At 42.7% G+C, this 20,290-nt stretch overlaps 1 protein-coding gene across 3 annotated transcripts in view; it reads right to left on the reverse strand.

The window, feature by feature from the left end:
• Positions 1-20,290, reverse strand: part of LOC109981977 (partitioning defective 3 homolog) — a 377,174-nt gene that overhangs the window by 170,219 nt on the left and 186,665 nt on the right. For all 3 annotated transcript variants that reach the window (XM_065949089.1, XM_065949090.1, XM_020630999.3), the window contains exons 8-12: positions 19,300-19,425; positions 16,373-16,597; positions 15,930-16,117; positions 8,259-8,398; positions 7,521-7,649 (exon numbers count right to left, since the gene is read on the reverse strand). In XM_065949089.1, the coding sequence (XP_065805161.1) occupies positions 7,521-7,649; positions 8,259-8,398; positions 15,930-16,117; positions 16,373-16,597; positions 19,300-19,425 (808 nt within the window). The remainder of the gene's footprint in view (positions 1-7,520; positions 7,650-8,258; positions 8,399-15,929; positions 16,118-16,372; positions 16,598-19,299; positions 19,426-20,290) is intronic.

Here is a 20,290-nt window from a genome sequence, read left to right on the forward strand (position 1 = left end):
GCTGATTACACTCAATTTTATTCCAGCAGCTGCAGGTGTGTTTTTAAGTTATTATCATGCAACGCGACTGGGGAATTCATTATTGCCGAAGTGTGAATATCTGCAGAAAAAAAGGTTATAGCACCTTAAATGATTAGCTCTACCGGGAAGGAATGACTCATCTCCTGAAGTTGTCTCCAAAGTTTTTAGTAAGTTAAAATATGTGACCCTACCGTTACATAAATAAACTCCTTAAAAGACGGATGAGAAACTTTGTATCAAGAACTTTATTAGCTCAAGTTTCAATGAGTTACATCATCCTCGGAGTGCGGCAAAACGCATTACTCCAACAGACATCCAATTATATTAACACCCAAGATGTCGTCTTTTGGCATGGCTGCAGATACTGCAAAGCTGGAGATAGCACTGTTTATCACCACTGCAGCTGAATAACCCCGATGCTTTTTCATCATCTACAGTATGTGCTGCACGTTTAAAGCACCCAAAGGTTAATGATTCAGCTTTGTGCTTTACAGTAAAGGAGATGTAAGTAGAGACATGGGTGCACGTTAAAAGGGTAAGTTTTAATGTCTTGAACATTTTCTTTTTTTTGTTGCTAGTCGATGACCTGTTTGTAAAAAATGTATTGCACGTCCTTCAAAAGGGATCCATTACCAGTCATCTTTGCTAGAACTATACTGGAGCCTTTGGGGATCACATGTTTTAACATTTTGTTAACTTAACTTAACTTTGTTAACTTTAAATGGTCATTCTGGTGTTTTACATCCGATGAGCTGTATTTATTTATTTTGGGTTAAAAATTATTTATGTGTTCAAACTGAATCTGTGGATTGTCTCCAGCTGTATAAAAGGCTGTATTGCAGTGGTTCCCAACCTTTTTTGGCTCATGACTCCACTTTGACTTCACCAAACTCTGGCGACCCCAGACATCCAAAACATGTCTTTTCACTGTGTTGCAAGTAAACATTCATTTTAGAGCACATTTAGGCTTTTTTTTTTGCCAACCGAGTCTGCTGGCAACAAAATGAGGGACATGGAAATAGTCACTCATGAATAAATAAAAATCTAACACATGAAAATAAAGACTGTTTGAGTCTGTCAGTGGCAAAATAAAGCACTTGATTGGTCAATTTTTAAGGGTGTATCTGGCCTGCATGGCAGCCATAACAGCCCTTTCACTGCTGCCAATTGAAACAATGGTATACTGTAAATGGACTTAAGCTTGTTTCGTTCTTTTCTAGTCTTCTGACTACTCAAAGTGTTTTTACACCACAGGTCACACCTACACATTCACACACTGATGGTAGAGACTGCTGAGTAAAGAGTCCATCAGAAGTAACTAATCCATTCATACACATTCATACGCCGCTGACGAAACAGCGGGAGCATTTCTGGGTTAAGTGTTTTGCCCAAGGACACGTCGGACATGTTGCTGCAGGAGCTGGGGATCAAACCCTAGACCTTCCGGTTGAGAGACGACCGACTCTACCAGCTGAGCCACCTCTGTATTCTACTAAAGCACATCCAAAACCATTTGTAATATTATTATTTAACACCAACAAATGTAAAACTGGTCAGAATATATCTGCATTCCACATGAACCGTCGTAGACTTTGAGAATGATAAAGTTAAACTCTGTGTTCAGGAGTAAATTAAAACATGAGCTGGGGGGGGGGGAGAATTTGGCTCTAACTCAACAGATCTGTGGATCATTTAGTTGCCTCCAAAGACAGGAGATTGTGTTCTGTTTGCCTTGTATCAATTCATTTCTCCCTCTACCGACTCGGTAAATGGATCTCTGCAGCAAGGAAATCAATACAGCCTCATAAGTCTGTTTTTGTCTCCTTACTTGAACACGGGGGAAGCTTTGTGTGGTAACCTCGGTGTAATAGGGGCAACAAAAGGCAGCTGTGTAACACTGATTAAGAAAAGGAAGAGAGATATCATCTGCTGTGAATAATTGTGGAAAGCAATGCAACACTGGCCATGATTGCCTCGACTTGGAAGAGTAAAAAAAAACAAGGCTTAACTTGTTTGGATACCTGATCCATTTTCAGGGGACCAGTGCTTTTATTTATGCCACATTTAATCATGGCAGAAAGTTAAATAAATAGGATTATTTCAGCTAAAACAATCTCCAAATGGTGCAGTACTGAATGTTTCAATTACAGTCCAGTGGTAAAACATGGCTGTGAGGATTTTAAACCAGGCCACTGGGGTTGGCAGTTATGGAACAGGCCATTAGTCTGCTATAAATGTCCGCCATACTGTCACGCATTTGTCTACTGTGTCCCAGCTTTTGCACGGGCCATAAATTCAACAGTCACATCAATCAGAGGCCATAATTAATTGTGCTATTAAGATTCTCATTGCTTGGCAGATATAGCTACTAATGGATCAGTGACAAGTGTGATATGATCATAAAGAGGGAATTTTAATGTACTGTTTAATTGCTCTTATGTGGTCCAAAGTGTTACAACAGAGGCTTCCTGAGCCCATTTGTTCTCCACAGTCCTTAGTCATATTGGATGTATAAAAATATTGTTCACGAAGGGTCATGGAATGATGTAAGGGCAAAAGTGAACAACGCTATTATGGCACTTGAGCATATGTGACTAATCAGGTCCATATTGTGCATCAGGTTTTACAAGGAGCGGCTCAGAATTCATGGTGTTGTTCAAAATATGATTAGGGCATAACAGAGTGTATGTGTACAGTGTGTATGTGTGTGTGTGTGTGTGTGTGTGTGTGTGTGTGTGTGTGTGTGTGTGTGTGTGTGTGTGTGTGTGTGTGTGTGTGTAGGACAGGGGGTGACATTACAGCAGTCATGCTGATACAGCAGCATACCAAAAGGTTAATTCAGTCCAACCTGAGTGAGGGTGTTTCAATGAAGGAGAGTGATTTGTCATCAGCAGGCCTGACTACATTTCAGCTCATTGTTTATGTATCAGAGTCTCTGGTAAGGATTGTGCTTGTGTGCCTTTGTTTGACACATTCTGCTTTAAACTCAACAGTGAATTTGCAGATTATTTTAAACCCTATTTCTGTTTGAACAGATTTGATGTAAAAATGCCGTATGGTGCAAAAAGTGTTGAGATTGTTGGCGGTGAAACTGGATTTACCATCTGTAAGACTCAGGCTGGCTTCACATTATATCTTTACACATTTAAATCTTTAAGATCATGTTTCCATTAACTTCTTCTTTCAACCTGTGTGTCTGTTATACTGGATGAACTCCTTCACCAATCACTTTTCATAAAACTCTGAAGAAACAAGCACTTAGAGATCATTCATTATTTAATCAAAAGGCCACAAAAGTACTGAGTCACCATTCATAATCATGCCCATTATGAGTTTTCACTAAGGTATGGCTGAGAGAGGTATGTCCACCCATTAAAAAAAAATCATTAGTAATAATGATAGTAATAATGCATTGACCTCAAAATCCATAGGTGGCAGCATTCCTTATGGTTTCCTTGTTTTAATCTGCAACAATCCTGCTTTCACATTACTGATTTAAACTCCCGGAGATGTTAAGTGAAGGAACATTTTAGCAGTAAAGTGACTCAGCATCCAAAGCCCCTGATCAGAATCTCCAGCTGTGACTTAAAGCTTTTAGACTCAAATGTGGACCTGATTCACTAAAATGGATTGCGTCCGCTAAAAGCTCTGACAATTGTCCATCATTTGCTCCCACTATCTGCTCCGTCCCATCGTATAATTCACAAAGCATATACTGAAGCACTAATGATATATTTATGTGCAAACATGCCCAAAAAGTTGGACTATCTGGACCCGTGACCTGTGCTCTCTTTTTGACAAAGGTCAATTTTGTCCACATTAAGATGATGAGCTGAGAGGGGAATCTTTTTCTATTTTATTTGATAGGCTAAACAAAGCTTTCTTCCTGAATGGAGCAAGCAAGGACAACTCAAAGAAATAAAAAAAACAATACTTGTATCCTTGTCATGCATAACACCTCTAGACCTTCTCCAAAGTTGTAAATGAAGTCTTAAGCTAAACACTACCCGGCCTGATTTAACCCCAAGGTAATGTCAAACTAAAACTGACCAACTCTCAACAGACGGTCATTTTTAACTGTCGGTGGTTGTGACTGTGCTGTTTGTGAAATAGACACTTTTTGAAATGATGACGATTTGCATAGAATCGTCATCAGCATTTATACCAAATGACTGCATAATGTCTCATCTGAGAATATGCAAACAGCAGCGCTGCACAGAGTCGCTGTTTGCTCTGCAGCGCAGTTAGGGGGGCTTTTAACCCTTTGTGTGCGCTTAGTGAATAAGACTGTGTCTTTTTGGACTCATTTGCACAGATTTAGCGAGCCCAAAAGCTGTGTAATCTTTATGTGAATCAGGCTCTCTGCATCTCTCCTTGATGCTCCTCTCGTCTTTTAAATGCACTTATCTTAAAATCTGAAGGTCACAGGGTTCATTCTTCCAAACCCAACAGAGAAGCAAAGAGTACAAATTCCCTCTATAAGGAATGTTTTTAACATTGTATGGATGGTGGGAGTTTAGGAGAGGAAAAGAGACATGAAAGGGCAGGCTTATTAGTGATGAGTCCAGTGTTTGGTAAAGGTTAAAGCTGCTCTACCTCTCTGATACAACATAATGTATCTGTCTGAAAATGTCTATTGATATCCTCGGAGTAGAAAGAGACAGACGGGGTAAATCGCAGAGGCAACGCCCCACTTTGCTCTATAGCCATTTAACCTTTTCTCTTCCCAGCAAGAACATATTTATTGAGAGCTATTGAGAGCGACTGCTATTGCTACTGAAAGCATGTCAAAATACACCCCGACCGTGGTAATTAAAGACGCAGCGCAAACATGCTGGGAGGGTAAATTAATTCCTCCGGGGGCGCGTGCAGCTCGCCTGGCACACAATAAAACATCCAAACAAAAGGAGACGTGGAGGGATTTTCAGCGCTGACATTAAACATCAGCTGGCAAATGTCAACCAGACAAATAAACGGCTCTTCTATTTTCATCTGCGAGGTTGGATCTCCTGCCACTGAGTGTGTGTGCGTGTGAAAGGCTACACTTCTTTGACAGACGCCTGCAGTTCTCCAGCATGTCACTCACGCTACAATCTAAAACCTCATTGCTTTGTCATTGAGGGATTCACATGAATGACGGCACATTAACACTCATCCATATGTGTGTGTGTGCTTATGTAAGTGTTGGCACTAGAGTTCATGACGCACACACACTCAGTCACCCATCCAGAGTGTGTGACAGCAAAGGCAATTACCAACGATGCTTTTCCTCCGCGCTTTATTTGCAATAACTGCCATCAGCAGAGCCGCGTCCTCCATATCTGATTTTTATGAACATACTTGTGAGGATTATTGAGATTTGTGAAATCACTGCTGGGAAATGTGAAGTTGTGTGAGAGAACAAGAAAAATAAAGTAAAGGAGGGAGTAGCAAAATGCTAATCGGCTGCACAGAGCTGTGAAATATTAACCAGCAGTCTCTCTCAGCATGAAGAAATTGAGACCAAAAAGAGAGAAACAGAGAGATTTAAAAACAGTGTTTTCATGATCGGCTTTTTCTAATCGCACGTCATGAGGAGCTAGGAGAGAGCGTAGCCATCAAACTCTCACACCACACCACTCATAAGTCGATAGCCCAGGGGGGAAGCCGTGCATTTTTCAGCACCCCTGCAGCATCATTCAGCAGAGAAGGTTGAAGTATCCCTCCTGTTAGTGTTTAGAGAGACTTTTGAGCAGCTCAGAGGTCAAAGATTTGATGACAACTGCAGCATATATCCTCATCTTAAGCCACTTTAGGTTGCTTGCATACCGATGTCATGTTTAAGCAAGCTTGAAAAATGTACATTTACGACTCCTCCACTACAAGTAGGAATGGTAGATGAGCCAATTTGCTACTTTTTGAATGTTACATTTAAAATAGAACGATTACAGTGGAGTAAAAGTCTGGGGCTGGTGCGTTTCTGGCTGTAAAGAAATGGCACATTAGGAGAGTAAAAAAGTGTCTCAGAGGGGCCATTACTCCACAGGTTGAACAGCCTGTACGGCAGGGTTAACAGCCCGGTGCCAGGCTGAGTGTTGAGGGTAGGAGTGCGGCTGGCATCGGGGGCTCCTGGACAGCCAAGGTGCTGTGACACCCGGAGCCTGCTGTCACGGCGACTGAGCGTGGGCTGGAAGAGGGCAGTAGCCTCGCCATCTGTTGCACGACAGCCAAAGTCACCCTGTATGTAGGCTTTGAGCGTGTACGAGAGCCTCTGTTCACGTGTTTGTGTGAATATGTCTAAAGCTGTGGAGCACCTGAGGGTGCCTCAGTATGTGTGAGTGTGTGTGTGTGTGTGTGTGTGTGTGAGTCAGCAGACTCTGTTTCTAAGTGCCTGTATACAAGGCTCTGACTGTGCCTGCTTGTGCAGATCAATTACTTTTGATTGAATGTGTGTATGAAATTGTGAATTCGCTGGATGTAAGTGTGTTTTCTGCTCTTGTCCAGACCTGATTGTGTGTGTAAGGTGAGCTGTGTAACAAAACAGGTTCAACCTGATACTTAAGGGCTCTTATGTGTCCAGATTAAATAAAAATGTGCCATACTTATCATGCAGATTTTCATTAGATGTTGTTTTGTAGAAGCTCATCAAAAAGTAAATAATATAATATAATAAATATTTATAAATAATAAATATTTTAGAGGCGAGCAGCCTTGATGCTCTCTTATTTCATGTAAAGGATCCTTTTAGGGTCTTTTAAAGGAACTCCTCTTTGATCATAAATCAAAAGTCTGTGGTTTACTATATTTTATTGTGAGCGAACGTTGCTCTTTAATTGCATTTTCTTACTGATATAGACAGATTATTTTTTTTTTTTCTGCTCAGGCGCTCTTTCAAGTGCAGCCCCCTCGCTCCTCCATTAGTGTGTGTCCACAGGATCCTGTTTGAGCATGTGTGTGTGTATTTCATGTGTGTGAAGCATGTGTGTGAGGCCCTCGCCAACACAACACGATCACAATCACACATCAGAAAAAAGAATGTAAAAGGAACTGCATTGCAGAGAGCCTGATGGAAAGTTAGACAAACTTAAACTAAACTAGCTGAAGTTAGAGGTACATGAGGGCAACAATGAATAGTATAAAAATAACGTTACCAATTATACCATATTATCATATTCATAAAGTCAGATCATTGAGTGCTGTAACAAATTAGACTCATTTGATCAAGCGAATCACTCCAGAAACAACTGCTTTAAGAGTCTCTTACTCTTACTTTGTATTATATTAAGAAAATAAGAAAATACCACACATCCAAAAAATAGTTTTTCCAAACTCAATGAAATGTGTTAAAGGGGAAAAATAAGTTTGAATAACAAAGTACAACTCTTCTCCCGTATCGTGGAGCTCACTCGAGAACGTAGTCATTCTACATTGTTCCAATCAAATGTTAAAGTCGTACTTTTTCTGAGTGGGATGTAGAAGTTAAAGTAGTTTAAAAGGTCAGCCAGTGGCTGGGTACTGACCACTTCTCGGGGCAGCATGGCGTCCTCTTGGCGAACCACCGACAGTTTCACAGTCCCACCCATGGGTGTTGCTCTGAGCAGGGCCACAACCTCTTCCTGGCTCCTACCGTTCAGATCCACTCCACTAACCTGCATGCACACACACACACACACACACACACACACACACACACACACACACACACACACACACACACACACACACACACACACACACACACACACACACACACACACACACACACACACACACACACATAAAGAGAATCATAAGCACTGGGATGAAATACACGCAGATGAAAAGATTTTCACCCACTCAGCGGCAAAACTCAAATCAAAGGGCTCTCTGACTTCAGTGAGGGGAGCTCTGTGGCCTCCATATAACCTTTATGCAGATTACTCTGGGAGCCAGTTGGAGCTGGATTTAAACACGGGTTATTTCCCCCTAAAGTGAGCACTCGCTGATTTGCACGTCACTCTGATTGAAGTTTAATCAAAATATTGTGCCTTCCAACCACTTTCCCCCAGCCATTCAAAGCTGGAGCAGAATTGCCGTCGCCAAAGGGAACGCAGAGTGTTTGAAACATTTCAACAAAAGCTCTGTGAGATTGAATTTTGAAACAAAAACCAGATCATCCAAAGAGTAATTAATCTGTGTGACAACATAACCCCCCCCCCCCGAACACACTGGCTGAACTCTGTTTAATAGTCAGAGGTTATCAGAAAGTGCAGCCTCACCTCAAGCAGCTGATCTCCAGCTTTTAATCGGCCATCTTGGATGGCGGCGCCTCGGGGAAGGATGTTTTTGACATAGATTGGAGCACTGCCACCAATGGGGACGTCTCTGGATGTGATGCTGAACCCAAGACCTTCTGGACCTGGAAAGATGGAAATAAACACATTCAATACAATAAATGTTATGTCCTGCTTTGTAAAGATTTAAACATCTATCCTCCAGTCCTCAGAGTCCTCCAGTTCAGGGAGGCTTCCTTTGGTTTACCAGCAAAGCAAGTCGAGGAGATTGATCGTCAGCCAACATGCTCTCACGTTGTTCCACCACAGAAATATTACAGTGATTTCACTGATTTATGGCCTTACTGAAGCTTTAGAGCGCTGAAGGTGACATAAATAATGTGCATGTGTTTACTGTATGTTTGGTAAATTGTTGTAGCCCCTCCATAAGAGCTCATAAATGTCAACGACAGTCGATTTGTTTCTCCAGGTAAATATAGTAACAGTTGTTTTCTTGCTTTCATTTGTAGGAAAAATTACAAAAATACACACATTTTTGTGGGATTAATTTAGCTTTTATTGCATTTTAAAGAACATATTGTGTGTATTGGGCTGCTAGGTGGTGTAGTGGTTAGCCCTGTTTTTTTTGTTTTTTTTTAATATACTTCATTAATCCCTGGGGGGAAATTCATGTTTACACTCTGATATTGAGAGACATGCTTCTCACTCACATGGACACCAGGACCTGTGGACATGTATTAGTGGAGAGATGTCAGAGTACGGCTGCTGCAGAGGGAGCATGGCAGAGCTGTTGGGGATTTGGTGCCTTGCTCAAGGGCAGTACCTCAGCTGTACCCTGGCACCTCTCCAGCTACCAGACCAACTTCCATATTTTGCTCTGCAACGGGACTTGAACCAGTGACCCTCCGGCTCTCAACCCAAGCCCCTTACAGACTGAGCTAATGCTGCCTCCCTTGTCTCACAGCGAGAAGGTTCCTGGTTTGAATCCCCGTTGGACAGGAGCCTTTCAGTGTGGAGTTACTGGACTGGGTACTCCAGCTTCCTCCCACAGTCTAAAGACATGCTTCTTAGGTGATTGTGAGTGTGACTGGACCACTCCAGGGTGTAACTCCGCCTCTCGTTCGATGACAGCCTGGATCGGCTCCAGCCCCCCGTGACCCCAAACGGGAAAAGCGGTATTGATGATGGATGGATGTTTGGTTTCTATATACATTTTACTTTCAATGTAAATTAAAAAAATGTGTGTCGAAAAATCAGCCAGACTCTTGAAACCATCGCTGAGAGATCCTTTTCATGACTCTACGTGCAGCTGAATCATGAGAAACCACCGTGCAGGGATCAAATGATGGTTTTCCACCATCGTCTGAACCTCCTGTGGTGAATACAATCATACTTACTCCCGTCCTGAGCCATCAGGGTGTGTCTCACTCAAGACTTTAAGGAAGTTAAAAAGAAAAAAAATGTCCCTAACTCTTAATATAGCACCAGGGCCATAAACCAAAATTGAGTGTTTATGATACGAGCACGTGGACTGCAGAGCCACTCTCGCGACTCGTGGTCGGATTAAAGACCGGTTATGGACCAGAATAATCCGAGAGAAGTGAATGACTATGGATCGCAGAAGACATCAACATGCAGCCCAATAGCATCTTAAAATGTAGAGCACCAAACATCTGGTTTCTAAATCCTCCATGCACCATGTGCCAGATGTTTAAACAACAACAACAAACATGTTCAGACTCTTTGAAACATCGGCCAGGTCAGGAGGTGGTGTTCAAACCATGACTGGGTCCAAGCTATGTAAAGATCGCTTGAAGTTTGCATAAAGTACGGAGCAGTTATATTTATGTGATCAGTAAATGTTTCTTTATGATGTATCAATAGTTTTAGTACATTTTGGAACTTGGACCCTCTTGTGCATGCATCGCCTGACATTTTTTGATGTGTTATAACGATGTGGATTCCCTGTTGGTCCTGTTGCTACACATTTTGCTCAGTGGCCTTTCATGGTATCTCAGTATAACCCCCCCCCCCCCAAAGCCCAGGAAGCATTTTTCATAAAAGCCAGCCTTCTTATTAATAGACAGCATACAAGTCAAGAAGGATTCTTGTGATGTACATTTTTGATTCAATGATCATTTGCATTAGTCAAATTTTCCTCAAGCCAAAAACAACAATCTAATAAGTGTGACATCATCCCATTTTTTACGCCGATGGAGCAGAAACTATGGCGGTGGTGCCAGTGGGAGAAACACAACTCCAGAGCTAGAAACTTATATGCCATTTTTTGAACTTTTAAGAAAGAAAGAGAATAATCTTACAAAATCTGGTAGAAGATAAACACAGAAAAAGCTAAATATTAGTAGACCTATGAAGACAAGGACAAGGCATCATCAAGAAAACAAGTGAAAGCTGCAAACCTGTCGGCTATACCCCAGGCAAAGCAAGCGCCTTATTTGACCAGACAGGTGCCATCTTTAGTATCATGTATCCAGACTGTAGTCATTTTCGAGGATTGTGGGTCAAACTGCCAAAAGTGCTTGCAGGTCAGATGCACTATAGCAAAGTGCATTGTTGACATGTATTTGGAAGTAAAAACACAACAGTCTAGTGTACTTATAGACCTTATTGGTACGCAGCTCCTGCCTTTTGAAAGTGCAGTGAGAGTGGTGAGACTAAATTCAGCAGCTGAATCTGTTTTTCTCAGATACCGGCTGTGCAAAGCCATTTGCTTTGGATCTTAAGTCTGACCTTTCAGGTTCATCAAATGAATATGAATCGAAGGTCTGGAGGAAGTAGGCAAACACAATAACGAATAAATAAGAGGAGCTGAGGCCTGACCTTTCCTGCTGACCAGAACTGAATTTGTCAAATAAAAGCAAGAAGTGGTTTCAAATGTCAGCTGGGGAACAAGCCAAATCAAATGAATTATTTTTATTTTTTAGAGAATATTTAAACATTCAATAGGCCCTGCTGCAAAATACCAATGGATGAGTCATTAAAATAGAGTTCAGAGAGATATTATATTCCACCATGCATAACCTAGCCGCCGGCGTTTCAAGCAGCCAAGTGAGAAAGTCGCGTTGTCCGGGTTCAGTGGAGGCTTTGGGATGGCAACAGCAGTGATTAGTATTCATGTCAAAAAGTAGCTGCTCATTTCACAGAGCTGTCAGCACCTCTGATGGTTCATCGTGACCTACTTTTTTACCCAGTATGTCTCTCTAACAGTCTGTCGAACTGTCGCAGCGCTGACAGTGATGGTGTTGATGAACAAGAAACACAAAGAGAGAGAGAGACAGAGCGAGCGAGAGAGAGAGAGAGAGAAGAGCGTGGATGGCAACTTTCTCCTGGCCGCTTCTGCACACAAACAAACTTGTGGGAAGGTGATAAAGAGGTTGCTTATAAAGTGAAAAAGTTGAGCTGTTGAGGATAATGATGCGCTATGATCTCTCCATCAATGCAGCATGATAACTAAGCAGGCAGGAATAGCTGCCGTGGCTCATGTTGAATGTTAAATCAGCAGAGTTTGTCTTCATGAAAGACAAACTTTTAATAGAAGGTTACATGCATCGCAATCAGTTCCCTACTCGGCCCGATTTCTAAAAAAAAAAAAAAAAAAAAAAAAAAAACATGAAACTTTGAAGATAGAACAGTAACAGAAGGCAGGTTTGAATAATCCCACCTTTCTAGCAAAGTTACTATTCTACAATCTGAGAATTTATTTAGCAGACACTTTTATCCAAAGCGACAGACATCAGAGAGTAAGTACAACACATGCAAGGACAGAGAGAGGAGGAAACAACTTCAGGAAGTGCAAACTAACAGCTACAAGTCCAACTCACAGGAGCTGACAGGAAGTGACCAATGGCAGAGAAAAAAATCGACATCTGTTGTTGAGAGTTCTAATCAGCATAAAAACCATCCTAAATATCGTACTGGTTATTATCATCATCATCATCATCATCACCTTCATCATCATCAATATCTTTCAGGTGGTAGGTATTCATGAATGAGCTGGGTCTTTAGCTTCTCCTTAAAGGTGCAAAGGGACTCTGAAGATCGAATGGAGTTTGGAAGTTCATTCCACCACCAGGGGGCGGCAGATGAGAAGAGTCTAGTTCGAGACTTAGGGCCCTGTTGTGAAGTTCAGTTGATCATGACATGACTGATGGCACTGTCAGTGTGTCTTACAGCTTCAGAGTCTGTGCATTCTGGTGGCCCCTTCTAAATCCTCAACATCCATTTCTTTTCTCCCCCCCACCCCACGTCCGTCTCCTCTCCCCTGCAGCCTAATGAGCAGAATCAAACTCCTGCCCATTGTAAGATCTTGTCGTTAACGGACTTCAATCAGACAATTAGCAGAATGCATCTCTAATAGGCCTGCAGTAATTAACCACTGACGTCTTTATTTTGGGGTAATAGAAGACCAGGATAAGAGTAATTGTATCCCTTCCTGGATTAGTTGGAATCCTGGCTCCGATAAGCCAATTAAACAGCAAACATGAGGAGAGGCTGAGGCACATTACAATGACTTAATGGGGTGCGTATGTCCTTTTTTCGACTGCAGTATTTGATTAAGGCACTCTTGTTAATTTGCCATGCAAGATCTGCTCCCCGCCACTCAGAAACTCAGAGCCACTCAGGCCCAGTCGCAACAATTACAAGCAAACTGCTGAGGCTCTTCTGAAAGTACATTATCAGTTATAAAGGCTGATGGTGTGTCCATGGATACAGACAGACATTTTCTCTAGACTCTGTTAACTTTATGAATAAGTTTCCAAACCAACAACATTTGGATAATGAAGGGACTGCTTTTAGAGGCCTAAAGCTCAGGAGTACGATGTTATTTATTCTGATAAGCTCATTAAATAATGAGCACAAATATAAGATGCAATTTCTGTTATTTGGGAAAGAAAATCACTCTTTGGAGAGTTGTATTAGAGCAGCTGCCGAAAAGCTTTTTTCATTACCGTGCCCCTCTCTTCTTTTTTTCCAGCTAAGTACCCCCTGACAAGAGGAAAAGATGTCGGTACAGAGTTGTGCTATCAGTGTCGTGTTTATTAAGCGACAACCTTGTAACTGTAAAATGCACAACGTTAGCTTCATGATGCATTTTGACTTTTTCTCCCTCCATAAAAAGATCAAAGCCTCTAAATGAATATTAAAGAAATTCATTTTACATCAATTGTGTCTCTTTTCTTTCAAACACTGTTTCAGGTTTACTGCTGCTATGTTGCATCCTCCAAATGCTACACCTTCTTGACTTTCTATATTTTAAATATATTGAAACTACTCTTGCACAGACCAGACTTGAACATGATTTCATCTGTTGCAACAGCGGACAATTTTATGTGAGTAACAATTTCATTGAATGTGTGATAATCAACAGAGTCAGGAGTCCATCAGAAAACAAGTAAAAACAAACAAAATCTGTACCAGTGTCTCCAGAGGGATGCTAAATGTTAAAAGGACTTGAGCTTGTTAAAGTTATTTTCTAGTTTTTTGACTACTCAAAGTGAATTTACACCTACACATTCACACACACTGAAGCAGCCTGAGCACCTTGGGGTTAAGTGCCTTGCCCAAAAACACATCAGACATGTAGCTGCATCTGGGGATTGAACCCACAATCTTCCTGTTGAGAGACGACCGACTCTACCAACTGAGCCACAGCCGCCCCCTGACTGGTATCTCCTGCATTACAAAATATTCTCTTGCACTAGTCCATGGAGGTTTTAATAGTATCCTCATGGAGTCATTAAGAGCAATGTAATAATAGTAATGAAGCTATATTGATGTTTTTAGTGAAGTTGTTTAATCAGAATAATAATGTTTAAATAACATGAAAAAGCAGAAGTCCAGATTATTCCTGGGTTATAAATAGACCATGAGGTAATGTGGCCATTCAAAATAAACCAAACTCCTGGCATCGTTCTCTCTCTGAGGCTCCACCAACATCTCCACAGTGAGCTTGCCTAAAATCAAAGGCTTGTGCGCAGAAGAAAGTCAAACTTTTATTGAATTATGAAAAACCAAATTTCACTGCTGCCAAAAGTTGAATATGAACTCTGTAGGTCTGCTGGCAGCTTCGGGGAACTACGCCAAACATATTAAAGCAGCTTGTCACTGCATTTCCCCTGAGCGCGTTGCATTTAGCCTGCACTGCTGCCCTCGTTCGCTGCACATTTCCCTGAAGCTCACTGCTCCGGCCTCGGTGCCAGCTTTCAACCGAACATCTGCTCCCGACATGCAGTAAAAAAAAAAAAAAGAGAGAGAGAGAGAGAGAGAGGGAGAAAAGGAAAGTACCCTCCACACTGGTTTGTTTCACAACCAACTATCAAATCATATGAACATATTAAAGTGATGAAAATGAGTATGGCAGGAAACCGGCCACAGTGGTTGGCTAGGATATACAGCAGACCCAGAATCAAAGGCCTGTCCAAGTCAGCAAACAATCAAACCTCAACTGGAAGCAGTCTAACTCTGCTAAGACGCTCCAAAGGCACTCAGAGAAGTTTTTAAAATGTGATTAGTTTGACCACTTTGAGATTGATTGAAGGTGAAGAAGCAGATATGAATCAGGAGGAGGAAGTTGTTGGTATGTGGGGACATAAAGCCTGCACCACCAACTTTGTGGATATGAGGCAGTAACCATTCGGCTGCCGAGTTTTTTGAGTATTTCCTGAACAATTAAAGGCTGATAAATAATTTTTGTCCTCTTTGTCTCATTGAGGATTAGAGACGATCGACAGAGCGAAACTAGGCTGACAGAGGCCGGAATAAAAAGACAGAGAAAGACAGGTGTTATTAGCATCTGCTCACTCCTTCCCTGAAGGATGAACTACTTTGTGGTTGACACATGAGCTGCTAAATTATAAAAACAATGCAACTGTTGGTGGTTTAAGGAGAAGTTTAAAGCAGAATGCTGCTGGATCTGTCTGGTAAGAGGATCTGTAGGTCTGCAAAACAGAACTGGTACACTTTGATGTTTTAAAGGTGACATACTCTCCTCCTCTTCAACCAGTTTAAATACGTCTCAGAGCTCCTCAAATCATGTCTATAAACCCCTCTATTTCAGCCCTGCTCAGAACAGGCTGTTTCTGTGTCTCTACCTTTAAATATGTAAATGAGCTGTGTCTGACCACGCCCACTCTCTGGAAGGACTTGGGTGTCTCAGTCTTTCTCCCTCCATGTCCTATTGTTTACGGTGAGAAGGCAGACTCAGAGGGCAGAACAAACACCTAGCTGTGGGAGTGTCACCCACCTGGGGGAGGGGTTACTGCCTTTTGTGATGTCATGAAGGGAAAATCTCCAAACGGCCTGTTTGAGCACACATTTTCTGAAAAGTGGAGCAGGTAAAAGACAGAGAGGATGGACTTTTCTCATCATTGGGGGGTTTGTAGACAGACTAGAGACACATGTTAGAGTCAGAGAAACATGGAGAAGTGTATTTAGTATAATATGTGACCTTTAATGGAAAGCATTGTTTCTGTCTTCAGAGTGAAAGAGCACTGACAGTCGGCTGGAAGTTGTGCTGCCACAAACGTAGTTCCCTTTGCGTGACTGTTCTTGACTTCTGCTGAAGTTTTTAATGAACTTTTATCCCTCACTCAAAGAAAAAGCGTACAGTATGTGTTTGGTCGTGTTGATTTTTACCTTTCTTGAGCTCGATGTTGAATCTGCGGCCTTTGTTCTTCAGGTAGGAGCTGTTGGACGGGTTTGTGCTCACCCTGCGCTGCAGGGAGGGGGAGGGGGCGGACGCGGTCCTGGTGACCATGGTGTGGGGGAACGTGGTGTACCGCCGGCTCAGCTCTGGGGTGCTTCCTGCTAGAGGTCCCTGATGGCTAAAAGAGCAAGACAAAGGCATCAGTTCAACTTCTTATTTCTAAGAAGAATAGACCATCAACACAAAGTGGTGGTTTTCATCAGGATTCAGAGGCGAAACTTTAAATATTTAGGACAACCTAATGGTAACCAAAGTTTACGACAACAGACTTGGTCAATAACTTAATAATTGGTTACAGCTTCTCAGCGTTTATGGATCACATGTTCCCTATAGAGTAACACAACAGAAACACAAACATGATCAAAAACCCTACTTGTGATTTAGGCCTGGTTGTGCACCAGATCTGGACGTCCGTGACCCGGCCATACTGGACCGGTCCCCCACCTGCTGGGAGTCTGTGCTGAAGCGGACTCTGTTGGACTGAGGAGGGCTGAGCTCGTTCTGGGCCAGCAGCTCGTACTGCCTCTTCATGGAGGCCGGGACCACGTGGAAAAGGATGAGCCGGCCGCGCATCGCCTGCTTGAAAATGTTCTGTGCTCTGTAGGTGATACGGATAAAATGAGAGGCGAGGTCGTGCAGACGGAAATGAATTAGTTTCTAACATGATAAGAGACACGAGGACAATAGTGTGCTATCATAGCTCGACAGATGCAGCGGGATAAGAAAGGCTGTGTGCTGCTATATGTTGAGGGAAGATAGGGAGAGCTGAGGCTAGCATTGCTAATCGCAAGGCTGCTCAGCATGTAATGCTAAGGACAGAAATTACATTATCTATAATTACCAGCATCAAGGCAGGACAGAGATAAGACGTGTGGGTCAGTTAGGAAATATTATATGTTGTGCATTTTCAGGGACATAAGAGAATAATCTCAGTCTCCCTATGTTTAATAGTCAGTGTGTGTGTGTGTGTGTGTGTGTGTGTGTGTGTGTGTGTGTGTGTGTGTGTGTTTAGAAATAAATGGACATGAGTTGATTCAACAATCAGCAGAATTGATGAATCATGCAATAAGGAAACTTTCCAGGCAATGAGCTTCCAAAGTAAGCAGACACACATTTCATTCCTTGCACACAGAATTATTAAAAAAAAACAAAAAAAACACACAAAACAAACACACCGAGCCGAGTTTTGGGGCCAAATAAGCCGAGACAAGAGCTCGACATCATTCCCTGATGCAGGAATTGTTTAGTCTGGTTGCTGGTGGCACTTAGCATATAGATGGACTGGCCAGGAGCAAGCAATGCTGCAGCATAAGGGGGCCCGAGGCGTGGAGGATGTCTGGATTCCAACAATCCCACCTCCTGTTTTCCGGAGCCGCATCACCATGCCAGTAACACCATACTGATTCTATCCACATGACAGCCGCTGAGCTGCTCACACCACAACAGACACCGCTTGACTCGAGGCCGTGTCACACAGCGGCGAGGTGTGCACGTCTTATCAAGCCACTTCTGCAGGTGATTTGGTCCCTCCCATCTTTATTCTCTATGGTAATTTCAGTCATTCACATGTGCACACTGAGGGGCAACTACTAAATGTGTGTGTGTGTGTGTGTGTGTGTGTGTGTGCTTGATTGTACGCAAATGCTCCCACCTGCACATATACAGTGCCATCACTCCAGTAATCAGGCTCCACGCGGGCCTGATTGAATAATAAATCAGCCCATCAATGCATCATTACATTCAGTTAGATTAAGCGCCTCAAAATATTTACCCATGCAAAACAATCCAAAGAGATTAACTATCACTTTAAATTGTCACTCTGCATGAAGCACAATCAAGGGCGGGGAAGAAAAAGATGAAAGTGTGTGTGTGTGTGTGTGTGTGTGTGTGTGTGTGTGTGTGTGTGTGTGTGTGGGGTGGGGGGGAGACAGTGGAGGAAAGTTGAGCTCCTTCACCTAATTTTCATGCAGAATCACAAACATCATATGCGTTCGGATGCTGCTGAGGAGTGTGTGTTTAGCAGGGGAGGGGAAGTGCGGAACGCTGCAAAACATCACTCCCTGGTGGATTTGGTTTGTAAGCTTCTTTCACAGTAGAAGGGGCTTGGAAGGGGATCGGGATGTTTACTAATGACAATAGCATCTTTTGCACAAAGAGGGGGGGAAAAAAAAAACCTTGGTGGCTTCGTTCACAGCCTGGTGAAGATATTAACATAACACGGTGAGGTAACCGTGATAGTCTGGAGATTTTACATGCTGACGACGAGCTTCTCTTATCTTTGGAAAATGTTGCTTAAACAAGCTCAGGCTCGTTTTTCACTTTCAAAATCACTTTTTGACAGCAATAGAGCTGTCGAAGAAAAGCAAAAGTACAAAATCTGACTCTACATCTTAGTGCAGAAAACTTGCTAACTTGATTCCTGCCAAACATTCAGCATGGTGGCTCTAAGCCCAGTCATTTTTTAAAGCCAGTCCGACTGTAGGTTGGACCTTTCTTTAACAGGAAGTGGGGCCACTTCTTCCCGCAGAACAGCAGAGAGGGAGAGCAAAGCAGACCACCGCACACTGCCTCTAGGATCCAGCAGAGAGGAGAAGCAATCTAATATTCCTCAGCCTGACACACACACACACACACACACACACACACACACACACACACACACACACACACACACACACACACACACACACACACACACACACACAATGGTAGATAATACTGTATAGCTCATTGTAAACCTAGCTGTATGTGTGAGTGTATCTGAGCCTGGGCACAGATGTGTGAGAGTGCATACATTCAGGCTGTGAGAGTGAGGGGTGGTTTGGGATAAATGGAAGGGGTTTATATCTTCATTCCACTTTAGGAAATGAAGAGGGAGCGATGAATCGATAGGGATGAAGTGAGGGAAGAAGTGTAGGTGGTTTTGGATCAGAGGGCGAAGCGCTGCTGAAGGACCGCAGGTCGCTGAGACCTATTAGAGGGAGGCCGACAAAGACAGTAATGTGTCTGTTTTTATTGTGCTGCTGTGAGGGGGCCATGTCCTCCCTGCAGTTCGGGCTCCACTTATCAAAAGTGACACTATTTACTGTCTCTGCACTTAAAGTCCAACACAGAGGGGGACACACAGGGATGCACTCTGGACAAAGAGAATGACATCATCATGCTATTCAATGCAGAAAACAGGAAAAGGTTGAAATAATTAAGCTAGTGGCAGCAGGAATGAAGAGTTTATAAAAAGTACAGAAATGTGACGTTTATAACCCTCAGCCTGGGGGGGGGGGGGGCTGCTTCAGTGCTTACTGTTCAAAGCGCAGGTGTCGGATGTCTCCCTGATTAATTCTGACGATACAGTCGTTCTCCTGGAAGAGTCGCTCCTGCTCAGCTTTGCCCCCGCGCTCCAGACGCTTCACTAGCAAGCCCTGAGTCCTGGAAATGATCAGACACCATGTTACAGATAAAGCACAAAAGCACAGTACGCAGACACATACTGCGGCAATTACAGCACACACAGTCACATATCAATATACTGAACAGCAGGCGACACGCTGTATTGTCTCCTGCATCCTTGCATTTGGAAACGACAGAGCTGAGAAGTAATGGAGAAAGGTATAGAGCAGACAAATGATTGTTTGAGTTAAGATGATTAGCTTTAAAACAAGAAGGAGTTGAAGCTGGTAGATTTCTAGACTTCTAATTTTATGACCTGTAGAAGAAGTTTAAACATCATATTCCATTCAAGCTTCAAACTGCAGCATGTTTGTTGTGTTTTTTTACTTCTATAGTTTTAACTTGTGAAATTCTCCTCCAGATTTAGAAGAAGGTATAGCATGTACAGAGGCTGTAGTCCTTGAAGCGGGCGGCCCAGGGTTCAGATCTGACCCGCGGCTCCCTTCCCATTCTCTCTCTCTCGCCCCAAAAATAAATTTAAATAAATCTGAAGTCTTGCAGGTTTGAAAGTTGCACCGTCAACCAAAAGTTAACTTCTCAAACTCTAACTTTGGATCCAGACCTGTATTCCCCTGCAGACAGGAGAAGCATTACTAACTACATTTTAAGCCTCCGTCCGTCCCTCTGTCCTCCTCTCAAGTCTACCCGCCTGCCTGTTTTGCAGGTTTTTCGGAGAATGACAGGGCAGGTTGTCTGAGGAAAATCCAGACCTACAGCTAAGAGATCATCTCATGGCTTCAGAGGAAACGCTGCATTTTCAGATGCCGGGGCTTAAGACGAGAGCCGGCGGCTGTAATAAATACCCAAGCAGTTCTACGGCACTGCCATCTCAGCATTCGTCAAA

This window comes from Labrus bergylta, chromosome 20, assembly GCF_963930695.1.
Source record: "Labrus bergylta chromosome 20, fLabBer1.1, whole genome shotgun sequence".
In the NCBI taxonomy this organism is placed as follows: Eukaryota; Metazoa; Chordata; class Actinopteri; order Labriformes; family Labridae; genus Labrus; species Labrus bergylta.